The 21715-nt window shown below is 40.8% G+C and overlaps 1 protein-coding gene across 1 annotated transcript in view; it reads left to right on the top strand.

Moving 5' to 3' along the window:
* The window catches only part of EFEMP1 (EGF containing fibulin extracellular matrix protein 1), a 572290-nt gene that overhangs the window by 324541 nt on the left and 226034 nt on the right, over positions 1-21715 (top strand). The window contains exon 5 of the mRNA XM_069234365.1: positions 10301-10423. Within this exon, the coding sequence (XP_069090466.1) occupies positions 10301-10423 (123 nt within the window). The remainder of the gene's footprint in view (positions 1-10300; positions 10424-21715) is intronic.

Raw genomic sequence — 21715 nt, 5'->3', positions numbered from 1 at the left:
TTAAAACTGTAACGTGATACTGAACACAAGTACAGGATCCCACCGCTGCCACCAAAAATGTTGGAAAATGGGTTATTGTTAAGGGCAGGTAGGTACCTACACCTAGCAACAAGCCACTAACCTCCACTTAGGTCCAGTTAGGTCTCAGTAAATTAACCCCAGCTCAACCCTTGGTAGCTTGGCAACGAGCGTCAAGGCTTAACTTAGGAGACAATGTGTAAAGCATTCAAATATCACAAAACAGTAATTAAATAAAACACAGGAAACAGTTTAAAAATCCTAAACCAATTTCATAAAAATAGTTTATATTTTTATCTTTAAAATGACACAAAAACGAATAAAATCGGATAAGGGGAACCGGAGATATGAATTTTTAAAGAATTATTATTTTTCTAGCGCTTAGAAACAAAAAGCGCCAATCAGGTCATCTGGTTGCACCTCGACCGGGGCAAAGTCAAAGTTTCAGGCCGACCGCGATGGAGCCCTGCTCGGCTACAGGTCGCGGGAGGCCTCGGTTAAAAAGTTACCTTCTGACTTAGTCTTTATTTTGAAGATTTTCTTCAGCGGGACGAACCTGCCAGTCCAATCCGACCTCCTGGAGCCCTTCTCCAGATACGCAATGCTGGATTCCTCGGTGGAGATTTTTACCTTCGGACTTAGTCGTTTTTTCGAGGTGAAAATCCTTCGACCGGGGTAAACCTGGATCTTGATCCGACGTCCATGGAGCCCTTCTCGGATACGATGGCTGGGAGGTCCCGGTCAACTTTTTACCTTCGGACTTAGTCTCTTTTTCGGAGATTTTTCTTTACCGGGACGAACCACCAAGTCAGGCCGGGTCGCGGTTGAGGCAAGCCGGCTAGAATTTCCGCGGCGGGTCGGTCCCTCTATGGAGCTTTTTTACAAAAATTCTCAAATCTTCTCCAAACTTCTGGGGCTTCACCCAGATGTCCTTTTAAGGTTCTTTTGGGGTCCACAGCTCACCCCAAGGGTCCAGAAGTTCTGAGATGGTCTTTGGGGGGTGCGGACTACAACTCCCAGAATGCACCTGGCGCAAACTCCTTTTTGGCCACTGGGCAGTGGTCAGCTGGTCACTTTCTTCTGGAGTTGGTGCAGGGGACTCTGGATAGCAATTTTTCACCTGTAGCAAACAGGGAGTCCCTCCTTGAACCAGTTGAAGCCAGGCAAAGTCCTTCTTGTGGTGAAGCCCAAGTGTGCAGCTGGTGCAGTCCTTCTGAGTGCAGGTTCCAGGTGCAGGCCAGGGGTCCAGCAGGGCAGTCCTTCTTCTCCTTTAGTTCTTCCTTGTTGGAATCTGATGGGGATCTGAGGTGTGGGTGCAGGTCTGCCAGTTTTATCCTTGCTCCTGGGTGAAAAGCAGGGGGGTCCTGGTTCTCCAATCAGGTACAGGGTCGTCCCCCTGTGATGACCACTTCCTGGGAAGTGAGGCAAAAATCCATCCCAGAAGGCAACATTCTCTAAAAATCCAACATGGCTGAATCTGATTTTTGGAGGTTACATCTGGCTGAGCCCACCCACTGGTGTGGCTAAAAATCATAAACACACCCCTCTCCTGCCCTCTCCTAATCTAATCAAGGGGGCGCCTAGTTGTCTGGGGTTGCAGGATGTGGGGGTGTTGCTGGTTGCTCCAAATGTCTTTCTCTGCCTTTGAAGACCAGTTTGGCAGCCCTCCCCCTTCCTGCCTCACCATCTGCTGAGGGGAGATTCCCTCCCACAGGCACATTCCTTTGTGTGAAGCCAGGCCACTTCACACCTCATCAAGGCAGCTTGGCTAAGCTTCTACAGGCTGGCCAATCAGAGCACAGCAGCAAAAACAATGCAGGGCTGAAATTGGCAACTTTTTAGGTAAAGTCTAAATCTCTTTACCTGAACAAGTTATATTAAATCCAACAACTGGAAGTTGTGGGATTTATTACAACAATTAATTTGATACCAAATTCTTGGTATGCATCACTTAAGGAGACTTTAAAATTTAAAACAAAGTCTCCCCATTCTAGCCTATGAAGGCCATTTACTTCAATGAGGGAAAAACGAATTTGGCTGTTTTTACCTCACCAGGGCTTATAAAACTATTTTTATAAAGTCCCTGCTTATAGTTACATGGCACCCAGCCCTAGGGGCACATAGGGCACACCTTAGGGGTGACTTATATGTAAAAATAAGGTAGTTTAAGACTTTGGAACTACTTTTAATTCCAAAGTCGAATTTGCATATAACTTTAATTTAAAAGCAGCCAGCAAGGCAGGCCTGCCTTTAAAATGACACTGGGCACCTCAGCAGTGCACCTATGGGTGCACCACCTATGCTGTGGTCCCTAAACCTACATGCCCTACCATATACTAGGGACATATAGGTAGGTTAACTTAGCCAATTATAATTAGCCTAATTTGCATATTGATTTTACACAGAGCACAGGCCCTGGGACTGGTTAGCAGTACCCAGGGCACCATCAGAGTCAGGAAAACACCAGCAAAAAGTGGAAAATGGGGGCAAAAAGTTAGGGGGCCTCTGCAATCAGCCCTGTTTTCTCACAATCTGCATGGATTCCCTTTGGGTGGGTCTAATGCACTTCTCTCTCATTCACAGCAATAAAGTGTACAGAACCTAAGGACACTTCACTCCAGTTTGGCAGCCCTTGGGGAAGCAAATGAATAAAATCAACACAATACTCCATCAAAATAACCCTTGATCTGAAGTAGTATTTATCATTTTATTATGGAGACAACATGGTTCTGTCCTAGAACCTTCTCAGGCCTGGCAAAACATATTTGGATTATTTGCAGAAAGGAGTTAAGCACGAAAAGGAAATAGTTTCTGTGTAACACAATTATATTTACAGCACAGTGTGATCCCAAGAATGGTATAAGTTTGAAGATCTTAAGTAGATGTTTAGGAAAAAAGAAAAATGTAAATTCTGATATTAATGAGGTTTTTCAAAATAGAATAGCAAGAAGTGTGTCTATACATACTTTACTCTCTTGATAAGACAATAGATATGATATTAGCCAGCAACAGATTTGACAACCTGGTTGTACAATGAACTTCAACACTTCTGTTGTGGATAAAGTCCACAAAAGGACCTATTTAATATTTTCACTTGCTATTCATAGCCTCCTCATATAACACAGTGGGTCTTTCTAATTAGCATGTTGGAGATTATATTCTGAGATATGACCACAGATGAAATTTGGACAAATATTGCATTGTTAAATACAACCAATTCTAATAGTAACCTTAGCCCCTCCATTGTAATTACAGAATGTTATGAAGTTCACAAACATTTTTTATATTTTTTTCAGTATTTGTTGCATGACCTATTTAAAACATTAAATCATATTTCTATAACAGAATCCAGTCTTAAAAGATGTATTCGTCCCAAATTTACTGGACAAAAGCAGATACTACCCAGTGCCAACCCTGAATGAAATTCAAAGAGGGTCTGGGCAATTGCTAGCTATGATTAAGGCTTAAAAGAGGTACTAATTCCTGTGATCAAAGCACCATCTTTGATATCCTAGATATCGGTTCCAATGTTATGTTTATGCCACTTGATTTATTAGCATTGTTTGATACTTTGACAACTAGCTTTTTCTGTCATGATCTGAATGCTTCTTACCACGATTGTCTGTCAATCTCGAGGCACCACCTGGTCTCTTGCTGGTTCTGGACTGACTAAGGTAAGGGCGACCCTTTCCAGTACCTACGGTGCTGCTGATAGATTAACACCAGGCAGACAGTGACCTCCAGAAGGAGTCCCAGAGTAGAAAACTGCAATAGCATAAGACATACAAGAATTTTAGTTGAGGCAATACAAAAGATAAGAAATTGAATTTGATGATCCATTTACAAGCCTTGATCCTCCTCTGTAAACATCGAATAATCTAAGTTACTCTAATTTACGCCCAAACTAAACTAAAGTTAGGAAACTCTAATTCGTTCTGGCAAAATAGGAAAGTGTCAGCATAGCAGAGACTTCAGTAGAAGTTCTCCAAGAGAGGTGTTGCATAGCATAAAGCCATGCAAAGAGGATAAAGGTAGAGAGGTCTGTACCCCTCAGAGTCTAAAGAGAATCTGCTCTCTACTAACAGTGTGAATAGCAATTAAATCCACAGTACCTTTGAGAAACTCGCGTCATAAACACGAGTAATTTTCCATCTTCTCACTGTTGAAATTGGCAACTACTCTTGGTTCTTCCATCACACAGTTTGAACATCAGGATAAACTTGAGTGTCTCCCTGAACATCAGGATAAACTTGAGTGTCTCCCTGCTCCTGATACACGAATCGGAGTCCTTTCTTCTTAGTTTGTTAGTGCCTCTAGTCCTTGCCAAAGTATCCTTCCAAACTTCACTATCTCTAATGCACAATATGCCTTTCACTAGCTATGGAATCAGGCAAACACACCTGTAAGGAAAAGAACATTGCAGCACACACAAAACTTCATGTTGAAGGTTAAACACAAGACACCAAGGGCCAGATGTATGACGTTTTGTTTCACGACTCGCAAATTATAATCCATTTGGGAATCGTAAATTGCGAGCCGCAAAACAAAATGTTAAATACACTGTTTGCGATTCCCAATGGGGTCACAAATGACCTACCTCATCAATATTCATGAGGTAGGTTGCAATTTGCAACCTCCATTGGGAATGGCCCCACTCACAGGGATGGTGGCCTACTGGGGACAGCAGACCACCATGTCTGTGACTCCTTTTGAAGAAAGCATTTTTATTTAATGCAGCCTGTTTTCCTCAAAAAATGGGATGCATTTCAAATAGAAAAATTAAATGTTTTTCACTGCCTGCTCTGAGAAAATATTTACTCTTCCATTCACAAAGGAGAAAGGGTCCATGGGGACCCCTTCCTATTTGTGAATGAGTTACCGCCAACTTGAAGTTGATGGTAACTGCGAATATTTTGCAACCGCATTCACGGTTGCTAAACATTCCTTCATGCCCGTGCGATTCAGTATTAGGAAGGGACACCCTAAACACTCGCTTTTCTAATACCAAATCGCAAAAGCAAAAAAAAAGTTACGGCTGAAAAATGCTTAGTACATCTGGCCTGAAATGTTTAAGGCCTTTGGTTATGCTAACTTAAAAAAACAGTCAATGCACATTCAGAATACATGATTATAAGTTCACCTTACAATTACAAACCAAATGCAACAATTATAAATGAAACATGAGTATATATGAAAACGTCAATAAAGCAATATAACGCAAAATGAATAAGTGTAAATGCGAATGAAAACTACACATGTACATTGTCAATAATTTATATTGGTGCTTCATGTTACATTAGACATTATAAGGAGTAGGAGTGGTGGGCACTGTAAAGTGTGCTTGTTGGTTTGGCCATCCCTCTTAAGACGGCCAAACCGACATGTGCACTTACATTTCTCCAACCTAGCTGAGTTACACAGCTGGGTTGGAGAAATGACACAGGCTCCCTGAGCCTGAGTGAGCATCAGACCAGCCCACTCAGGCCAATCCCAGGGTGTCTCTTATGCTTAGTATAGCATGAGGGCAGCGTCTGGATTTGGAGCATGTCCTTTAGTACCTCAGTGACTGCTGTGAGAACGAGGAGCACCAAAGCGGCTGGTGCCAATACCAGATGGGCAGGTATATCTTTTTTTGTTTTACCTCCCCAGCCCCACCTCCTGCCCCTCCACTTTAGGTTGCCGGCAGCAGTCACTGGTATTGAATGGAACCAAGGAGGTGCAAATCTGTAAGACATGCCCATCAAAATACAGCAGCTAGTGCCCCTTGTCCAGATTGCATGTTACCTGTCCTTAGAAGTTGCACTGGTTAACAATCAATTCACAAGCATGCTTGCTACCATGTAATACTGTGTTTGGCAAAATGCCTAAAAATTGTATTCAAAGGCTTCAAATATTATACCATTCTAGTACACTACAGTCAAGCTATAAAAATCTACTAACTTAGGACCCCACAATTAGGAGTTAAAGAGCAGGTTGAAGATCTGTTTGATTAGACAAACCTAAACTCCAGAAAACTCGTATGGAACTAGACAGCCTGCAGACTTTCAGACACAAGATCAATGCATGCTTTTCAATTAAGATTTGGAAGCCCCTATCATGCATTTAGTGCATTAAAAAAAGATAATAATGAATATGATGATAAGGGGTGCTGAATGGATGGTAATAAGAGGAGGTAACACATTATTGTATCTAAGTATCCTGCTCAAATATGTTTTTAAGTTCCAGGTAATCTTTAGCTGCCATCTAGACTTACTAGCAATGTGGTCTTACCACAGAAAACATACCACGTTTTAACAAGTAATTTAGGGGTGTGCTGAAGTTTATGTTGAAAATCAGTTAGACTGTGGAGCAAGGTTACAGACTCAAAAGCTTGAGCATTTATCAAAGTGCAGTGATTGAAAAGCAAGCCATATTGGGGACCTGCTTTCACCACTCCTCACACAGTCACTTTAGCTTGCTCATCCTTTGCCAATTTGTTGGATATTGAAAGGATATTATATTGGGCATGTAAAGAAGATCAAATTATAGTAGGTAGGGAATACAGGCCATGGGAGTAGTTTATGGTTTAGCAGAATGAGAGAACTAGTGTAAATCAAATCTCGGTAGGGAAAACATTCTCTAACTATCGAGGTCCTAAATTCACTTGACCACTGTCAAAACAGAAATGATGTTTCATATCTTTTTTACTACTTGTGCCAATATCATCCATGATACTCATTGAGCATTGTAGCATGTGTTAACTGTGCCAAACTACAAATGGGTACATGTGAGGTGTGAAGCTCTTAGGGGAGTCATGTGGAAGCAGGGGTATTTAGAGATAGTGTGCTCTTGCAGCACCAACGTTATGATACTTAATGCGATCCACCCAGCCTGCTTAAGCAGTTCAGCATGTTAGTATTGTGGAGGACTTTATGGAATATGTGTGCACAAGTTATTAAACTGAGTATTGTTTCATTTATAAAATCTCAATATCAAATTGACTTTGAGTGTTGGGGCTTCTCACATTATGGGTTCATGAAATGTAAGCCTGAAATTAACAGAAACTACATTCCAAACTCTCAAGCACTGACACTCTTAATTTAAGTCAGAAAGTTGCAGCATTTCAGTATCAAGTATTTATATATATATATATATATATATATATATATATATATATATATATATATATATATATATATACACACAATCACTTGGTCAGCGTTGCCTCTCCGCACCTAACCGCTGGTGGTGCCTGTACGGTGATGTGCACCATTGCGTCTATAAACACTCTTCTCCTGCTGTAAGGAAGACAGACGCTCCAAGAACTACATAGATTATGCCATGTATTTTATCCAAACAGGAACGCGTTTCGGCATGTGACTGCCTTTGTCAACCTGTCCGCCACCATATTTGTTTGTCATTTATATAGTCACATGATCGCATTGCCGCACAACATTTTCAACCATGATTAGTTGTTTGTAAATATCTAACATATTATCACAAAGCTGAAACACATTGTATCTAATGCCTGCATTTGCAAACTTTTCACATTACATTGATATATTTTTAATTTTGCTCCCATGAAACTGCCCAAATATCACATAACAAGGTAGATAGGTATACAATGAACTTGTTGCAAACGTGAAAGCCAGTGTCTGCATTAGCAGGCTTTACAATTTTACAGACCACATATTCTAGGTACATATGACTCCAAGCCAACTTCATCATAAATGTCTAATAGCATCATCTTTACTACATACCAGATCTGATGTGCTTTCACTCTAATATCTTCCTCACACAATCCAGTCCAAGTGGGCATTGTATGGAACCCCACCTCTCATCCCATTGTGCAAATATATACAACTCCTTTTCTTTTACTCGTCAGCTCTGTGATGACAGAATTAAAAACAGAATTAAAAGCATATTCCTATATCCATGTTTACAAACAATTACAAAATTAAAGGTAATCATCACTTCATCTCAAATGGATATATCATTCCTTACTACTGTTTAATCCATTCGGTTCTTTAGTATCAAAGTCAAGTAAATATCTAGACTCCAGAATCCTTAATTTATTTTCTCTGTCACCACCCCTAATGCCTTTTGGTATCCCATCAATCACACTGTAGTTTAAATCATCTGTTGTCCCAGCATGTACCTCATGAATGTGACATGCTGCCGGATAGGTATCATCTTTGTTTTGAATTGCTCTTATATGTTGTAGAATGTGTTTGTGATCTTGTAGCTTTGTGCTCCCTATGTAGATTTTGAGACAACTACATCTCAGATTATAAACTACATATTCACTTTTGTAATCATAGTGCCCTTTAATTCTGTCAGCTGTTCTGCTACCCAACACCACAGTTTTAATGTTTTCACCATTTTTGCATGCCTTGCATTTTTTGCAGTTGAAAAAAAAATCCTCATTTTGAACCAAAATATTACTGCTTTCTCTTTGCCTAATGTCGCTCCTCACTAATACGTCACGCATAGATTTACCTCTACAATACGTAAAATCTGCAGATGTTTTCTTATTTCTCCTCCTATAATGGGATCACTTTTCAACAAATGCCAATATTTGTTTAATATTATTCTTATCTGTAAATGTGCCTTATTTATGTGGTTCTGAATCTCTGTTGTTGGTACCCCCCTGGTTTTTTCTTTTGGGTCTTAAAAAGTATACTCTCTCTTGAGTGACTGTCTACCTTTCTACTTGCATTAGCCAATGTTGTATCAGTATAGCCTCTCACTTGTAGTATTGTCAGCATATCATTTTTAACTGCTGCAAAGCCACTCTCCATACTGCAAATTCTCTTTGCCCATAATAGTTCCCTGTAAGGGATAGTTGCTTTTAATGATTTGGGGTGAAAACTGCCTGCATGTAATACACAATTACCCATAGTGGGCTTTCTATAAACTGTTGACTCCAACCTCTCTTTCCCAATTGTAAACTTGACATCCAAAAATTCGATTCCATGTTCATTCACTCAAAAATGTTAAGTACAAAACCAAAAAGTTACAGGGACATTATAATCAGGTTGACATTTACCCATACATAACCATAGAAATTCAGCAGTTATAGTTATAGTTAATCTTACCGGAAGAAACTATAACTCAGGCCAGGACGTAACTTTGGGCAACGAGTTATAGTTTCTTAACATATGTATAACTATCAGTATAGCTATAACTGCTGAATTTCTATGGATTTGTATGGGTAAAACGTCAACCTAACTATAACGTCCCTGTAACCTTTCTTTTTAAGGGAATATATATATATATATATATATATATGTGAGAAGTGTCACACATATCAACTGCAGCTATGAAATAAAACTGCTATGTTCATAAAATAACTATGTATTGAATTTCGAAAGCTAAGTGTACATTTTGGAACACAGGAGAAATTAGGGCCAGATGTAACAAAAAAGGCATTTGCGATTCGGTAATGTATCATATTTGCGATTCGGTAACAGCGATTTCTTAAAAATCGCAAATGCTAATATCGAATCGCAAATTGCGATACAGACCCCATTCGCACCTATGTGCCTGTAGGCCCATATTTACAAATTTTTTGCATTTCCCAAATTGCGAATTCCTAACTGGAATTCGCAATTTAGGAAATGCAAAACCCCAGGATGCTGGGAGCCTAAGGCCCCCTCTGCTTCACCCCCCAAAAATATTTCAGTACATGTAAGGCGCACACATGCCAAAGGGGCATGTGTGCGTTACATGTCAATTTTAAAAATGCATTTTTAATGCATTTTTACAATTTGCACATGGTTACCACCAAGTTCAACTTGGTGGTTATAGCGATTCCTTAATGCCCAATTTGCATTAAGGAATTGCTTGTTACATGTGGTTTAGAAATCGCAAATAAGGATTCCTTATTTGCGATTTTTTATTTAGAGAATCGCAATTTGCGATTCTCTAAACAGGCTCGCAAATTTGAGGAATCGCTATTTTAGCGATTCCTTAAATTTGCGTTGTGAATGCCTTTCATAAATACTGAAAGGCATTTTTGCATTCGCAAACGTGCATTCACACTGTTTGCGAATGCAAAAAGGCTTGATACATCTGGCTCTCAGTCTTAAACTTTCAAGCATGGAAGTAGTTAAGTGTACGACCATCACCTTCAGGTCCAGCTGACTATCAGCTGGGGCCACTCGTTTTCCAATGGTGCTGAAAGCCAGAACATAAATGACATTTTGTTCATAAAATGTTTAATTACTAGTTATTGTTACTCATAAGTTCCATATCAACATTGTGATTACAAAACCGATTTCTCTTTCTTCTTTTTTTAAAGATGTAGATGAGTGTGCAACAGGAAGCCATAATTGTAGACATGAGCAAGTATGCTTCAATGTCAGAGGATCCTTCAGCTGCCAGTGCCCCCCGGGATATCAGAAACGGGGTGAACAGTGTATTGGTATGTACTGCACATATAAACTGGGCTGATAAACCCCTTTTTACTCTTATGATGTACGTCATTCATCTTGCATACTGTAATATAAGAGGAGAATGTTAGTTAAAACAGCATCAACAGACTCAGAAGCCACAGAAATCTAAATTTGCATATTATGGCACGTTTTTCTTTAGAAACAGTATCTTGCTGTAACCGGACGTTTTAGGAAGCATTAGAAAAGTCTATTGTTTTGCTTTGGCACTGCTTTCAGATCGACTTTGTTAGCATTGCCAATGTGTGAAATACTTTCAAATAAAGAATGCAGTGACTCATTGACTTATGCTCAGAAAGTATCTTCTTTATTTTCATTAGTCGATTTTAAGGTGAGCTCATATGTCTCCATTAAGGACGTTTCCTGGTTATTTTAATTTATTTTTTATTTAGAGAGTTTTATAAGCCACAAACATTACTCAAAGGTATGACACCGCTGTCCACAGAAGACAAAAACAAACCCAAAAGGAAAAATTGAGGTGTGTCACCCATGACCTCCCGACCAGCATCTCAGAGAGCGTGTGTCCCCATTGTCAGATAATTTAGGATTCGACCCAGGATCATTATGATAGGAATCTGCTCAGTGAAGATTGCTTAACTACTTTCTTGAAGGCAATGTTTGATAGGTTTGCTTGAATCTCTGGTGGGAGAGAGTTCCAAATTCTCAGGGCAGATCTGGGGAAGTTACGGTCACAGGTCTTTTTCTGAATCTAGGAGGTTCTAGCAGAAGGGAACTTGCAGTCCGTAGGGAGCGGCTGCCACCTGAGATCGTGACCTTTTGTGAAACTTAGATGGGTGTATTGTAGTGAAGGGCTAGTGATGGGACTTGAGATATGGTTGAATCATATCATTCCTGTTAACAGCCTCACTGCTGCATTGAGAGTCGCCTATTCTTGCTTTTGGCAAACCTGTTAAGTTAAAGTAGCACTACCATAATCATGTCTAAATATGACTAGGGCCTGCACAGTGATCTTGAAATCTGGTTGTGTGATGAATGTTTTTCCCTTCTTGAGGATGTTAGTTAGATAGAAACTGCGTGTGGCTGCACTGTGTGCTTGCATGTTAATTTTTTTATCCAGGGCTACTTCAGGGGATTTTGTTTATTCAATCATGACAGATTTGCAATTGAGAGCATCTAGGTGGACAGTCCTTTTTTCTGTGAAAGGGGAGCTCTAGGGGCGGGTTATGGGTAAGAATGCAGTTTTCAGGGTTGTTTGGTGTGAGATGTTTTTGTGACAGCTAGTTCTGGGTTTTCATTACAGTGTTAGTGAATATTATGATATCCACTGGGGAAGAAATCTTTAATTTTAGCTGATTATCATCTGCGTACATGTGGTACACAAGGGTCACATGTTTGAGGCTCTCTGACAGTGATTTGACATAGAGGTTCAACAATGTGGGGGTTATAGAGGATGCTTGAGGGACTGGGAACTCAATAGTGTGCAACCCACTGCGATTCATTGTGATCCATTATGTAGAAATGAGGTGCAACATTTTCGTATACTTCCTGACATCCCCATTTTGCATTCTAGGAACTATAAAAGCCTATTGTGATTGACTGTGTCAAATGCAGAGGAAAGGTCAAGAAAGATGAGCAGGCAGGTGTAGTTCTGGTCCAGGATTTTGAATGTGTTGTGCCTAATGTGCAGGACGTTTGTTTCAGTGTTGTGATCAGGTCTGAAATCTGACTGGAACTTGTTGAGCAAGATGAACTGTTCTATGCACTGACAGACTTTGTTCTAAATTTGTTCCAAAATTTCACAAGGGAGTGGGTATGACACCAGGCTCAAGTTATTTAGGGCTGTCAGGACTGCAGAGGTTTTCCTTACCAAGTTTTCAAGCAGTATCAGATTGTGCCCTGGGTTTATGATAAGTTTAGATCTTTGTCCAGAGAGGGGAGAAGAGATGGCTGAGATTCTTCGAGATTGCCGAGAGGATAGGGTTGTTGAAATGCAAGGTTGTTTTGATTGACATCATTATCTTATGGATTTTTTCTTCACTAATGGTTTAGAATTTTCTCCATGTATCCTTATTTTTGGTCTTAGTGGGGTGGTTGCATATTTGAGCCTGTTCAATGATTGTACTCCTTTTCCTTAATTTCTCCTTGAAGAAGATTGGAAAAAAGCCTCACGGTTTTCCGAGGAGGCATTACTGATTGGGTAGAATTGCTGGTCCTGGGTTTGTTGTTTCACAATTTCCAATACATTGCCTGGCCAGTTTCTGGCATTATCTAGCTTGGATCTGAAGAATGCTGCTTTGATACAACATATGCATTTTTGCAGGCATTTCTTAGTTCTTGAAGTTGTCCTAGATGTAATGAGGAGAGTTTGTGCCTCCACACTGTGAGCCCGAGTATCCTCCTTTCTTCATTTAGATTCTGGTTGTACAGTGGCTGAGTTACTTTGTTTTTGTGCATTTTGAGGCACAAAACAAATTGTGCGGTTATAACTTCCATTGTGTCAGCATTATTTTGTTGTAGTTCTCAGTTCTCGTACACACAGTAATTACCATGGAGGCATGAGGTGTTGTTAACAAAGAGGAGAAAGATTGTACCTGCACATGTTTCTGGATTTCAGATCAAGTGGTTGGGTTTGAATCTCCAACTTCTTGTTTTTTGTACATGTGGAATATGATGGAATGATTGTCTCACCAGTCCGATGGGTTTATGGAGCCCATACTCAGAACTCCTTCCTTAGATATGATTAGATCAAGCATCTCTCCTTTGGTGTGTCAGTATGCCCCAGGTTTTCATCTGTGAGGATCAATGGAATTCTGTATGTCATTCTTGTCAATCTAGTGGAGGTTGAAGTCCCCCAGAAAGATTGTGTTCGGGTACAGTAGAGAGTGCACTGTGATTGTTTCCATTATTTGTTTGAGGAACAGCTGGTTGTCTCCTGTAGAGTGGCATAAGAGGTGGTGCAGTTTAGCTAGAAATCTGCAGCTGTCAAGATTGTGACACCCATGTATTCGCAGGGGGACAGATTCTCCACTAGGAAGGCCTTTATCTGCAAAGAAAGTGGAGCATGAGTGCAATCCCACCACCCTGCCTTTACGTATGATCTTGCATTACGATGGTGAACTTAAGAAGTACTAGAATATCCAGTAGGAGGGCAGGAGTGATTTAGCCAAGTTTCATTCAAATGTATAATGCCTAGCTCATGATATAGGTTAGCTTAAGCAGTGTCTGTGCCATGTTTGGCTGCTGATCTGCATTATATAACATGCATTTCAGAGCCTTCACTGACTCTCTAGGCATGGCTGTGTGGTCTAGGTTGAGCCGGATCAAAATCAGGTTCTGGTGGTTATCAGCATTTGAAGCACCTTGCAAGTCTACAATGTGGGGCTCTCTTGTGAGGCTTCCTACCTAGCAGGACTAAAGCAGGACTTTAATGTCGGATGTGGACAACTGATTGGTACTGGTAATAGTCATTTGTTACTGATTGGTACTGGAATGACTACCCATGGATGGGAGGGAGATCTTGGTTGTGTGGTATTGTGTCTTTTGGAGGAGGGGGATAACATGATATAAGCACACCTTCATATAATGATTTGTTTGGACTACCACATTAAGGTTTGTCAAGTTGACTTCTAGCTTCTGACTGAACTTGTCAATTTTGTGCTCCAGTCTATGAAAATGGAGGTGCCCGTGAGAGATAGGATTGTGCTTCAAGTTATTGCCCTTCCCATCGGTTGCCTTGTTAGTTTGTCTGAACTGACCTTCAGTTGGGCGTACTTCTCTGGGTGTGGGGACATTTGACTTTCTTGTGCTTGACATGGGTGTTTTCTGCGGTGGCCATGCATCTTTCTTCAATCGGAAAGTGTGTTCAATGAGTTTCCTCCCTTCTGTAGTTGTTTGGTGTACAGATGAGTCTGATGCATTATGGCTTCTGTGTAGAGCAAAGCCTGGTGGGCTGCCACCCTGTAGTTACTAGGTAAAAGGCTGTGTGGGATCATGTGGAAGACCCACTCTGAAAGGCCTGAAGTACTTCCTGGTGTTCTGTAATGCTGGATCTTATTGTGGTGTGCAGGTCAGGGCTGAGGTTACTCAGTAAAACAACATCATGACGTGATGGTTCAGTCTATAAGGGTGCCCAGGGGTTTTTGGCTTTGGGGTTTTGGTTCCAGTGGGTGGCAGGGGGGTGGGCAGGGCCTGTCACATGCTCATCATGAGTTTAGTGGTCCTACTAGGGGATGTTGTGTAAAGGTTTGGTCGGGGGGAAGTAAGTGATGTGTGGCATTCGAGAGGAGTGTCAAGGCTCCAGGGAGGCATGTGGAATCATGGGACCAGAGGTGAGTGATTGTCCATTCTTCATATGTTGTGTGGGCTTTTAGAGTTTGAATGAGCCTATCTAAGATTTCCTGATTTAGGTCTGATGCTTGCACAAGTATATTGCCATTCTTATAGATTTATATTACTGCCACCGCCCTAAGGAAGGGGGCGGGGAGATTGATAGTTTAAGCCCATGAGATGTGTTTTTGGAGATCATGATATCTAGGACTGCATTCTGCGTTTCTCTCCAGTGGGCTGTGCAGCGTGTGAAAAAGATAAGGTAAAATTTCTGTGATCCATTCTTCGTGCAGACATTTCTGTCAGAGATGAGTGTTTCAATCAAGTGTTCTAGTAGACTAGTAGACTATGCTTGAAGTTCTTTGCTTCATTTTTGAGAGGTTTGATGGGTAAATTATTTTGAAAGCATTCGGACCAGAACTGGATAGCCTTTTGTCTGAAGTAGACTTTCTTGCCCATTCATAGTTATGTTCGGGGGTTCATTTTGCAAGCGGTGACACAAGTTCAATCTGACTTAGTAAATCTTGGGAAGTTGTAGCTAGGCTGGAATAAGCTTTGCACAAGGACCAGTTTGGCCTGTCCTAGTCAAAAAATGAGAGGCCTCAAACTAGGTTGGAGGAGGCTTCCACAAGAAGTCCTGCAAGCAGTCATGTTCTTTTGCTCATCATTGTAGTCTGTATTATTTTTTACTCCTAAGAGCACAATCATCTAGTGAGCACATCTAGTCACACGCATGTAAATTCAGTGATGATTTCATAGTGATCATTGTGTGGATGATTGTGATCCTTAAAGTTTCCATTGAGATGTGTGAGAAGAGTTATTCCATCTTCCAGTATTACGTTTCTGTCCCTTGACAGAGGGATCAATGAAGGGCTCTTTTAATGCCAGTAAATATTTTTTAGAAACCAGCATTAGGCCTGAAGGTCAAATTGACATATCTCAACCTGGGTCTCATTACCTCTGTTTGGGAAGATCTCTTTTCATATCTCAGTCACTGGGAGGACTACTTTCTCCTGGAGAAGTCCTCTTTCTGTTCCTGTACTCCTAAGGTGCGGATGAAGAGGTCGTATTTTTATAATTTCTTGAAGAGGCTGCCTCCTTCGCATAGTAACTACAAAATGTCTGACTCCCAACCAAGGGTAATTCCCTTTTCTATACCAACATTCTCATGAGCTGAGGTTGATGAAGTCCTTTTATTGCTTCTACTATCCAATTGTCTGTACCCCGAATCTCAAAAACTGGCTCAAAATGGCAACACGCCCCCCCCCCAGAGGGAACTATAAGATGAGGAGAAAGAGAAAGTGCCAGTGGGGTGGCCAGGTTGCAACAAGTGTGGAGCGCCAAGTCTCCCAGTGTCCCAGGGATCCCACTCTCAATTGCCCGAGCATGACCTGTAGAGCCACTAAGTTGCCTTGGCTCCAGCGACAACTGTGGGTGTACAATTCCCAGTGGGACTAGCCCACTGCCAAAGCAGAAGCTCCCAAGAAGAGAGGTAGCGATTCACTGATCCCCGTGGATAAACACTGTAATGAGAGGTCTCCTCCCATCCAGGAAAAAAACAACTATGGGAGATGCCCACAGCAGAGCCCAGCACCCCACTTCTGTGAATCTCCGCACCCCACAGCAGTGATCAGCCTCTAAACCTTCAGTGAAAGAAAACCGGGTCAGAAAAGAAACTGCAGTGTACCTGTGTTGTAGCCAGGCTGGAGATGTCAAGAAAGCTCATCCCGCCGCATCTCTGCTCATCCACTTTGCTTCTCTGGTTAACAAGAATTATAAAACAGTATTTTTAATTTCCCTAGGGTGTTCTGAGTTTGAGTTTGACTCCTTTTCATCCATTTTCCAGAGGTCAGCCTAAACAATTGTTTTAGAGTTTTAATAGTTCTGCTTGGCTTAGGCTATATTTCTGTGGTGCTGGGGTACATTATAACTGTTTAGGGTCTTTTATGGCTGTAGTAACTTTAGAAGGGCAGTGTTTGAATAGGAATGGACTTCCTCTTTTGTAGGTAGGTGCACAGCCCTGCTTAAACTCCTCCCATTTTCAGTTAGTATTCCCCTTTTCCAGCCATTTCTTTATGTCCTGCTCACATTTCCTACTAAAATATATATTTATGTGTGCCGAGACGCTGCATCAGAGAGGAGATCTCTTCACAGAATAAGATAGAAGAGAAGCCTCACACATATTTTTGTGAATAGCATTTGTAGTATATTAGTAGTACTGTTATTAGAATTACTAAATGTACTACAAAATGCAGTTTGAGAATAGGCCTCTAGATACCCTCGTTCCCTAAATGAAAGATGATTGTTCTTTCTGTTTATTTACTTGGAATTTATAAAGCACATCTGATGAGTTTTACTGTGCGACATGCTTTGAGGAAAAATCTTTTTACTGTGAAAAAATACAGTGAACGAAAGATTGCTACCCCATCAGATATATTTCATGACCTCTCATTATTATGTACTCCATGCAGTTTGAGAAAAACCTCAATGGGCTTAAAATAATTCAATGAAAAACAAATATTCTATCCTGCCTGGTGTACTATAATTGATTTATTTGACTATTGGACCCTAAAAGTCAATTGTCAGCAATCGAGTAACACATCAGGACATAAGGAATACTTGTATGTTCATAAAAACATCATGGTACAAGTGATTGTAAATTGCTTTAATTATGTTACTGCTACTGCCATGTGGGTACATAGCCTGGATCAGATTAAAGAAGACATGCCGTTTCTCTTTCGAGAGTTTGTGAGCTGCTTTGATAGCCCTTGCTGGCATTAAGTAACAACAAGGTTCTGTATCACTAAACCACTATAAAATCAAATATACTTTTAATTTTAAAATCTCCATAGAAGGAGATTGATTGGTACAGACATTTAAAGACATGTCTATTTCTTCAGTAAAACTAGCAAGTCTGTAATTATGTTGGTATGAAATCGTTCTGCTGATTATAATTTTAAAAACTAAGCTGTATTACACATATCCGTGTCTGGGTTTGATTTTAAGAAACATAGTAACATGTAGATTGACGTTCATGGGAAGTGCAGTGTAACTTTTCAAATCAGAACTGTCAAGAATGAGCCCTTATCTTTAATATTCAAGGAATGCCTACTTGCTTCATGTCTTCAATGTTCAGGGAATCACTATTTGCTTGATGTCTTACATATCTAGGAAATCCCTGCTTGCGTCCTGCCAAGTGTGGAGGCAGCAAACTCAGGTCTCACTCACCACGTGGTACCCTGATAAGGTAAAGGTATCTGCAGTAGTGCCCAGTGATCTCTTTAAGTGGTGGGGTGAAATCTTTGGCTTAAATTCCAGTGAGCGAGCCTGACTCATTCACTCTCTCTCAGTCTCACTCCCACTCCCACTCTGACTCATTTACTTAGTCTCATTCTAACTCACTCAGTCTCCCTCATTCTCAAGCAGTCTCACACGTTTTCACTCATTCTCAATCAGTTTTTCTCTGATTCATTCAATCTTACTGACTCACCTAGTCACAATCATTCACACTAGTTCCTACTGAGCCCTACTTAGTCAAACTCACTCTAACAAAAGCATTCCCACTGATTCTCACTCTGTATTACTCATTCTGACTCACTCAGACTGTGATTTCCCTAGGTCTTACACACAGTACCACTCACTATCATTCTCCGTCACATTTGCACTCACTGTCATTCTCCCTCACATTTGCACTCACTGTCATTCTCCCTCACATTTGCACTCACTGTCATTCTCCCTCACAGTTACACTCACAGTCATTGTCCCTTGCAGTTACACTCAATCATCCTCCGTCTCAGTAACACTCACTGTCATTCTCCCTCACTGTTACTGTCATTCTACCTCACAGTAACACTCACAGTAATTCTCCCTCACATTTACGCTCAGCCATTCTCCCTCACAGTACCACTCACAGTCATTCTCATAGTCACACTCAGTCATTTTCCTTCACAGTAATACTTATTGTCATTCTCCCTCATGGTAACACTCACTGTCATTCTCCCTCATGGTAACATTCACTGTCATTCTCCTTCACTGTATTACCCAGTCAGTCTCCTTCACATTTACACTCAGTTACACTTACTGTCATTCTCCCCCAAAGTTACACTCACTATCACACCCCCTCACTCATGCACACTCATGCTATCACTCATTGTCACTCACTGACTACCTCATGTGATTCTCTCACTTTCACTTACACACACACACTTACACACACACACACACACACCCATACACCCACACACACATACACACACCCCCACTCCCCCACATGGACATTCAGGGCCCCTGATTTAAGAAAACCAGGAAACGTGTCACTCCACCCAGTGCAGCAACACTATTTTGCGCCCCTTAGTGTCCCGCTAACGCCACCATGTGTGTGCTGTATCCAACATATGGCGCACCATTGAGGTAGTTAGGGAACTAGTGTCAGAATTTTTTATGCTAGTTCAGAGCTTTGCAGGATGAGCGTCAAAAATGTTGACGCTCATCCTGCAAAGTCCATTGAGGCCCATTGAAAACAATGGTGTGCCTAATTTTTACGCCTGCCCTGAACAGGTGTTAAAAGTGCAGAAACAAATGATGCAAGGAAATCTTTTATATTTCTTTTCACCATTTTTTCAAACGCCCCCATCCCCAACAGGGGAATGTTCCATTTGCAAACATGATGCCTGGCACAGGCATAATGCAGCGCAAAGGGGTACAAAGTGGTGCAAGGCATGTATTGTGCCACTTTGTAATTTTGGCAGTGCCATTTTGGCCTCATTAAGCCACATTAGAGTCAAAAACTTTATGCTAATGTGGCACAAGGAGGCCCTAGGGGCTCCTAAATCTGACCCTCAGTCTTTCACAAACACACTCTTACCCACAAACACACACACTTATGCACAGCACACAACATTTACTTATTTTGCAGCAGGTCCTGTTTGGAAGATTGCCCTTTTCAGCTTCTGGCGCTGGGCATGAAACTGAAGACCTGACTCTGTACATCTTCAGATTTGTGGGTTAAGTCTCTGCTCTCTCACCCCACCCTTTTCCATCTCTTTTACAAGTTGGGAAAGGGTGTAGTGACAGGCTGATTGGCATGTAGCTGTGGGCACTGCAGGGCTTACGCCTGCAACTTCCATGTGATGCCTAGCATGTCAAAGATGGCAGGGCTGTAACAAAACATGAGGGTGCCCTCCTGTAAGATATGTTGAAGGCCCCCCACACTTATATCAGTAGAGGTTGATGGCCTCCCTAGCATGGGGGCTGCAGAGGCTTCTGTCACATCACTGACAGATGGGGTAGGCAGCGAGGTGAGTGAGGGCTCCAAGGGTGGGATAGAATTTCTCTAGTCCTGGTGATCTCTTTCTGAAGGCTGGTGCAGGTGCCTTTGAAGATTTGTTCTACCAAATTCCAATGGCCCTATTAGACCATACCTGACTACCACAGTTAGAGATTCTATTTCCACAGCATATTTGACTTGATATTTCCCCACCCCCATACTGTCAGCACACAGAGCTCAAGCCACATTACTAAAAGGGAAGACAAGAATAACTTTAGGTAGTATTTACTTTCCTTGAAGTGCATCTATATAGGTGTGAGAGTTTAGCCATTTTTTCACACTAACCTTCAGAAAGCAGGGCACCTTTTTCAAATCATGAGGTTTCTAAACACAATCCTAGCTGGAACTCCTAAGGATGCTTGTCTACCCTTGTTAAGGCAGAAATCTCTGCTATATTTAGTTACGACAAACTAGATAACGGATTTCATGATATAGGTCGATTAACTGAAACAATTCTGCTTTAAAGAAAACGTCAAAAGCATCAAATCAAATATCAAACAATACTATACACATCATTACAAAGTCAATGGAAACCACACCATGACCAATGCGACCATGAATAACCACACCAGTTTATTAAGGAGTTAAAATGTTTCTTTCCTTATATTAACAATGCTAAGGTCACGAATATTATTCTCAAAGTCAATTGATACATTTAAAGAAACAATATAGGCTGATTGAGTCGGTGAATAAATCTAAGCTTGATCAATGCAATAAGAATTATTATACAAATCAATAGTAATAGAACGTGAGCAAGAGAAACTGAATACATTGATTCAACAAATAGAAAGTCAATGACCATTCATGAGTACGAGAGTAATACCTCATTAACCACTAATTAGCATTAGCATGTTGGGTTTTATGCAAAAGATTTAGTAACATGAATTTAGAAAACATCTTGCTATTGCACTATCAAACAAGCAGCAGTTTGGTACCTGTACAACAAAAGACAAAGAAAGACATTAATTTATACAATTATCTATCCTAATAGAACAGCAAACGGCTCAGCTTCATCAAGGGGGCAGCAGTGTCAGCATCAAGACAGGAACAGGGAAAAGGGTATGGTTTAGAATTTGGACCATAAGATTACTAAACCATCAGAGCATTAGTTCAGTATTGAACAGACATAATAAACTCAGAAAATAATAAAACACCAGAATGTCATCAGACTAACTGGCAAAGTATGAAATGTCAAAGTGACAGATCACATCGAGTATACGAAGTGAAGTCTCTGGAAACCAGGGAAGTAAGTGGCTAATGGCAAATGGCTCTCCAACATTATATTAAACTTACTAAACTATTTCTTATTGGGTAAGAACATCGTACGAATATAGAACATCTACTTACAAACACATCAGATATTAAATTGTATAAAATGTAAAAACACTCATTGGCTTCTGCTCCTGCTGTGTAATTCAAACTTTTATAAAAATGTATCTTGCCACTTCCTTATACGGCTACATCTGTGGATCTATTGTTTGGCATCTTCTGAATGCGCTGTTGCTGGACAGTAGTTACAAAGATATAGAAATATTTTCTCCACACCATTTCCTTCGAGAAAAACACATGGGTTAGAAACATAACTAAAGACAAATATGCAAATTCAATGAATGGAGTCTGTTAAGCAACAGATGTGAGAATACATAGATGT

This window comes from Pleurodeles waltl, chromosome 5 (assembly GCF_031143425.1).
Source record: "Pleurodeles waltl isolate 20211129_DDA chromosome 5, aPleWal1.hap1.20221129, whole genome shotgun sequence".
Classification (NCBI taxonomy): Eukaryota; Metazoa; Chordata; class Amphibia; order Caudata; family Salamandridae; genus Pleurodeles; species Pleurodeles waltl.
This window is presented reverse-complemented; position numbering and strand designations above follow the sequence as displayed.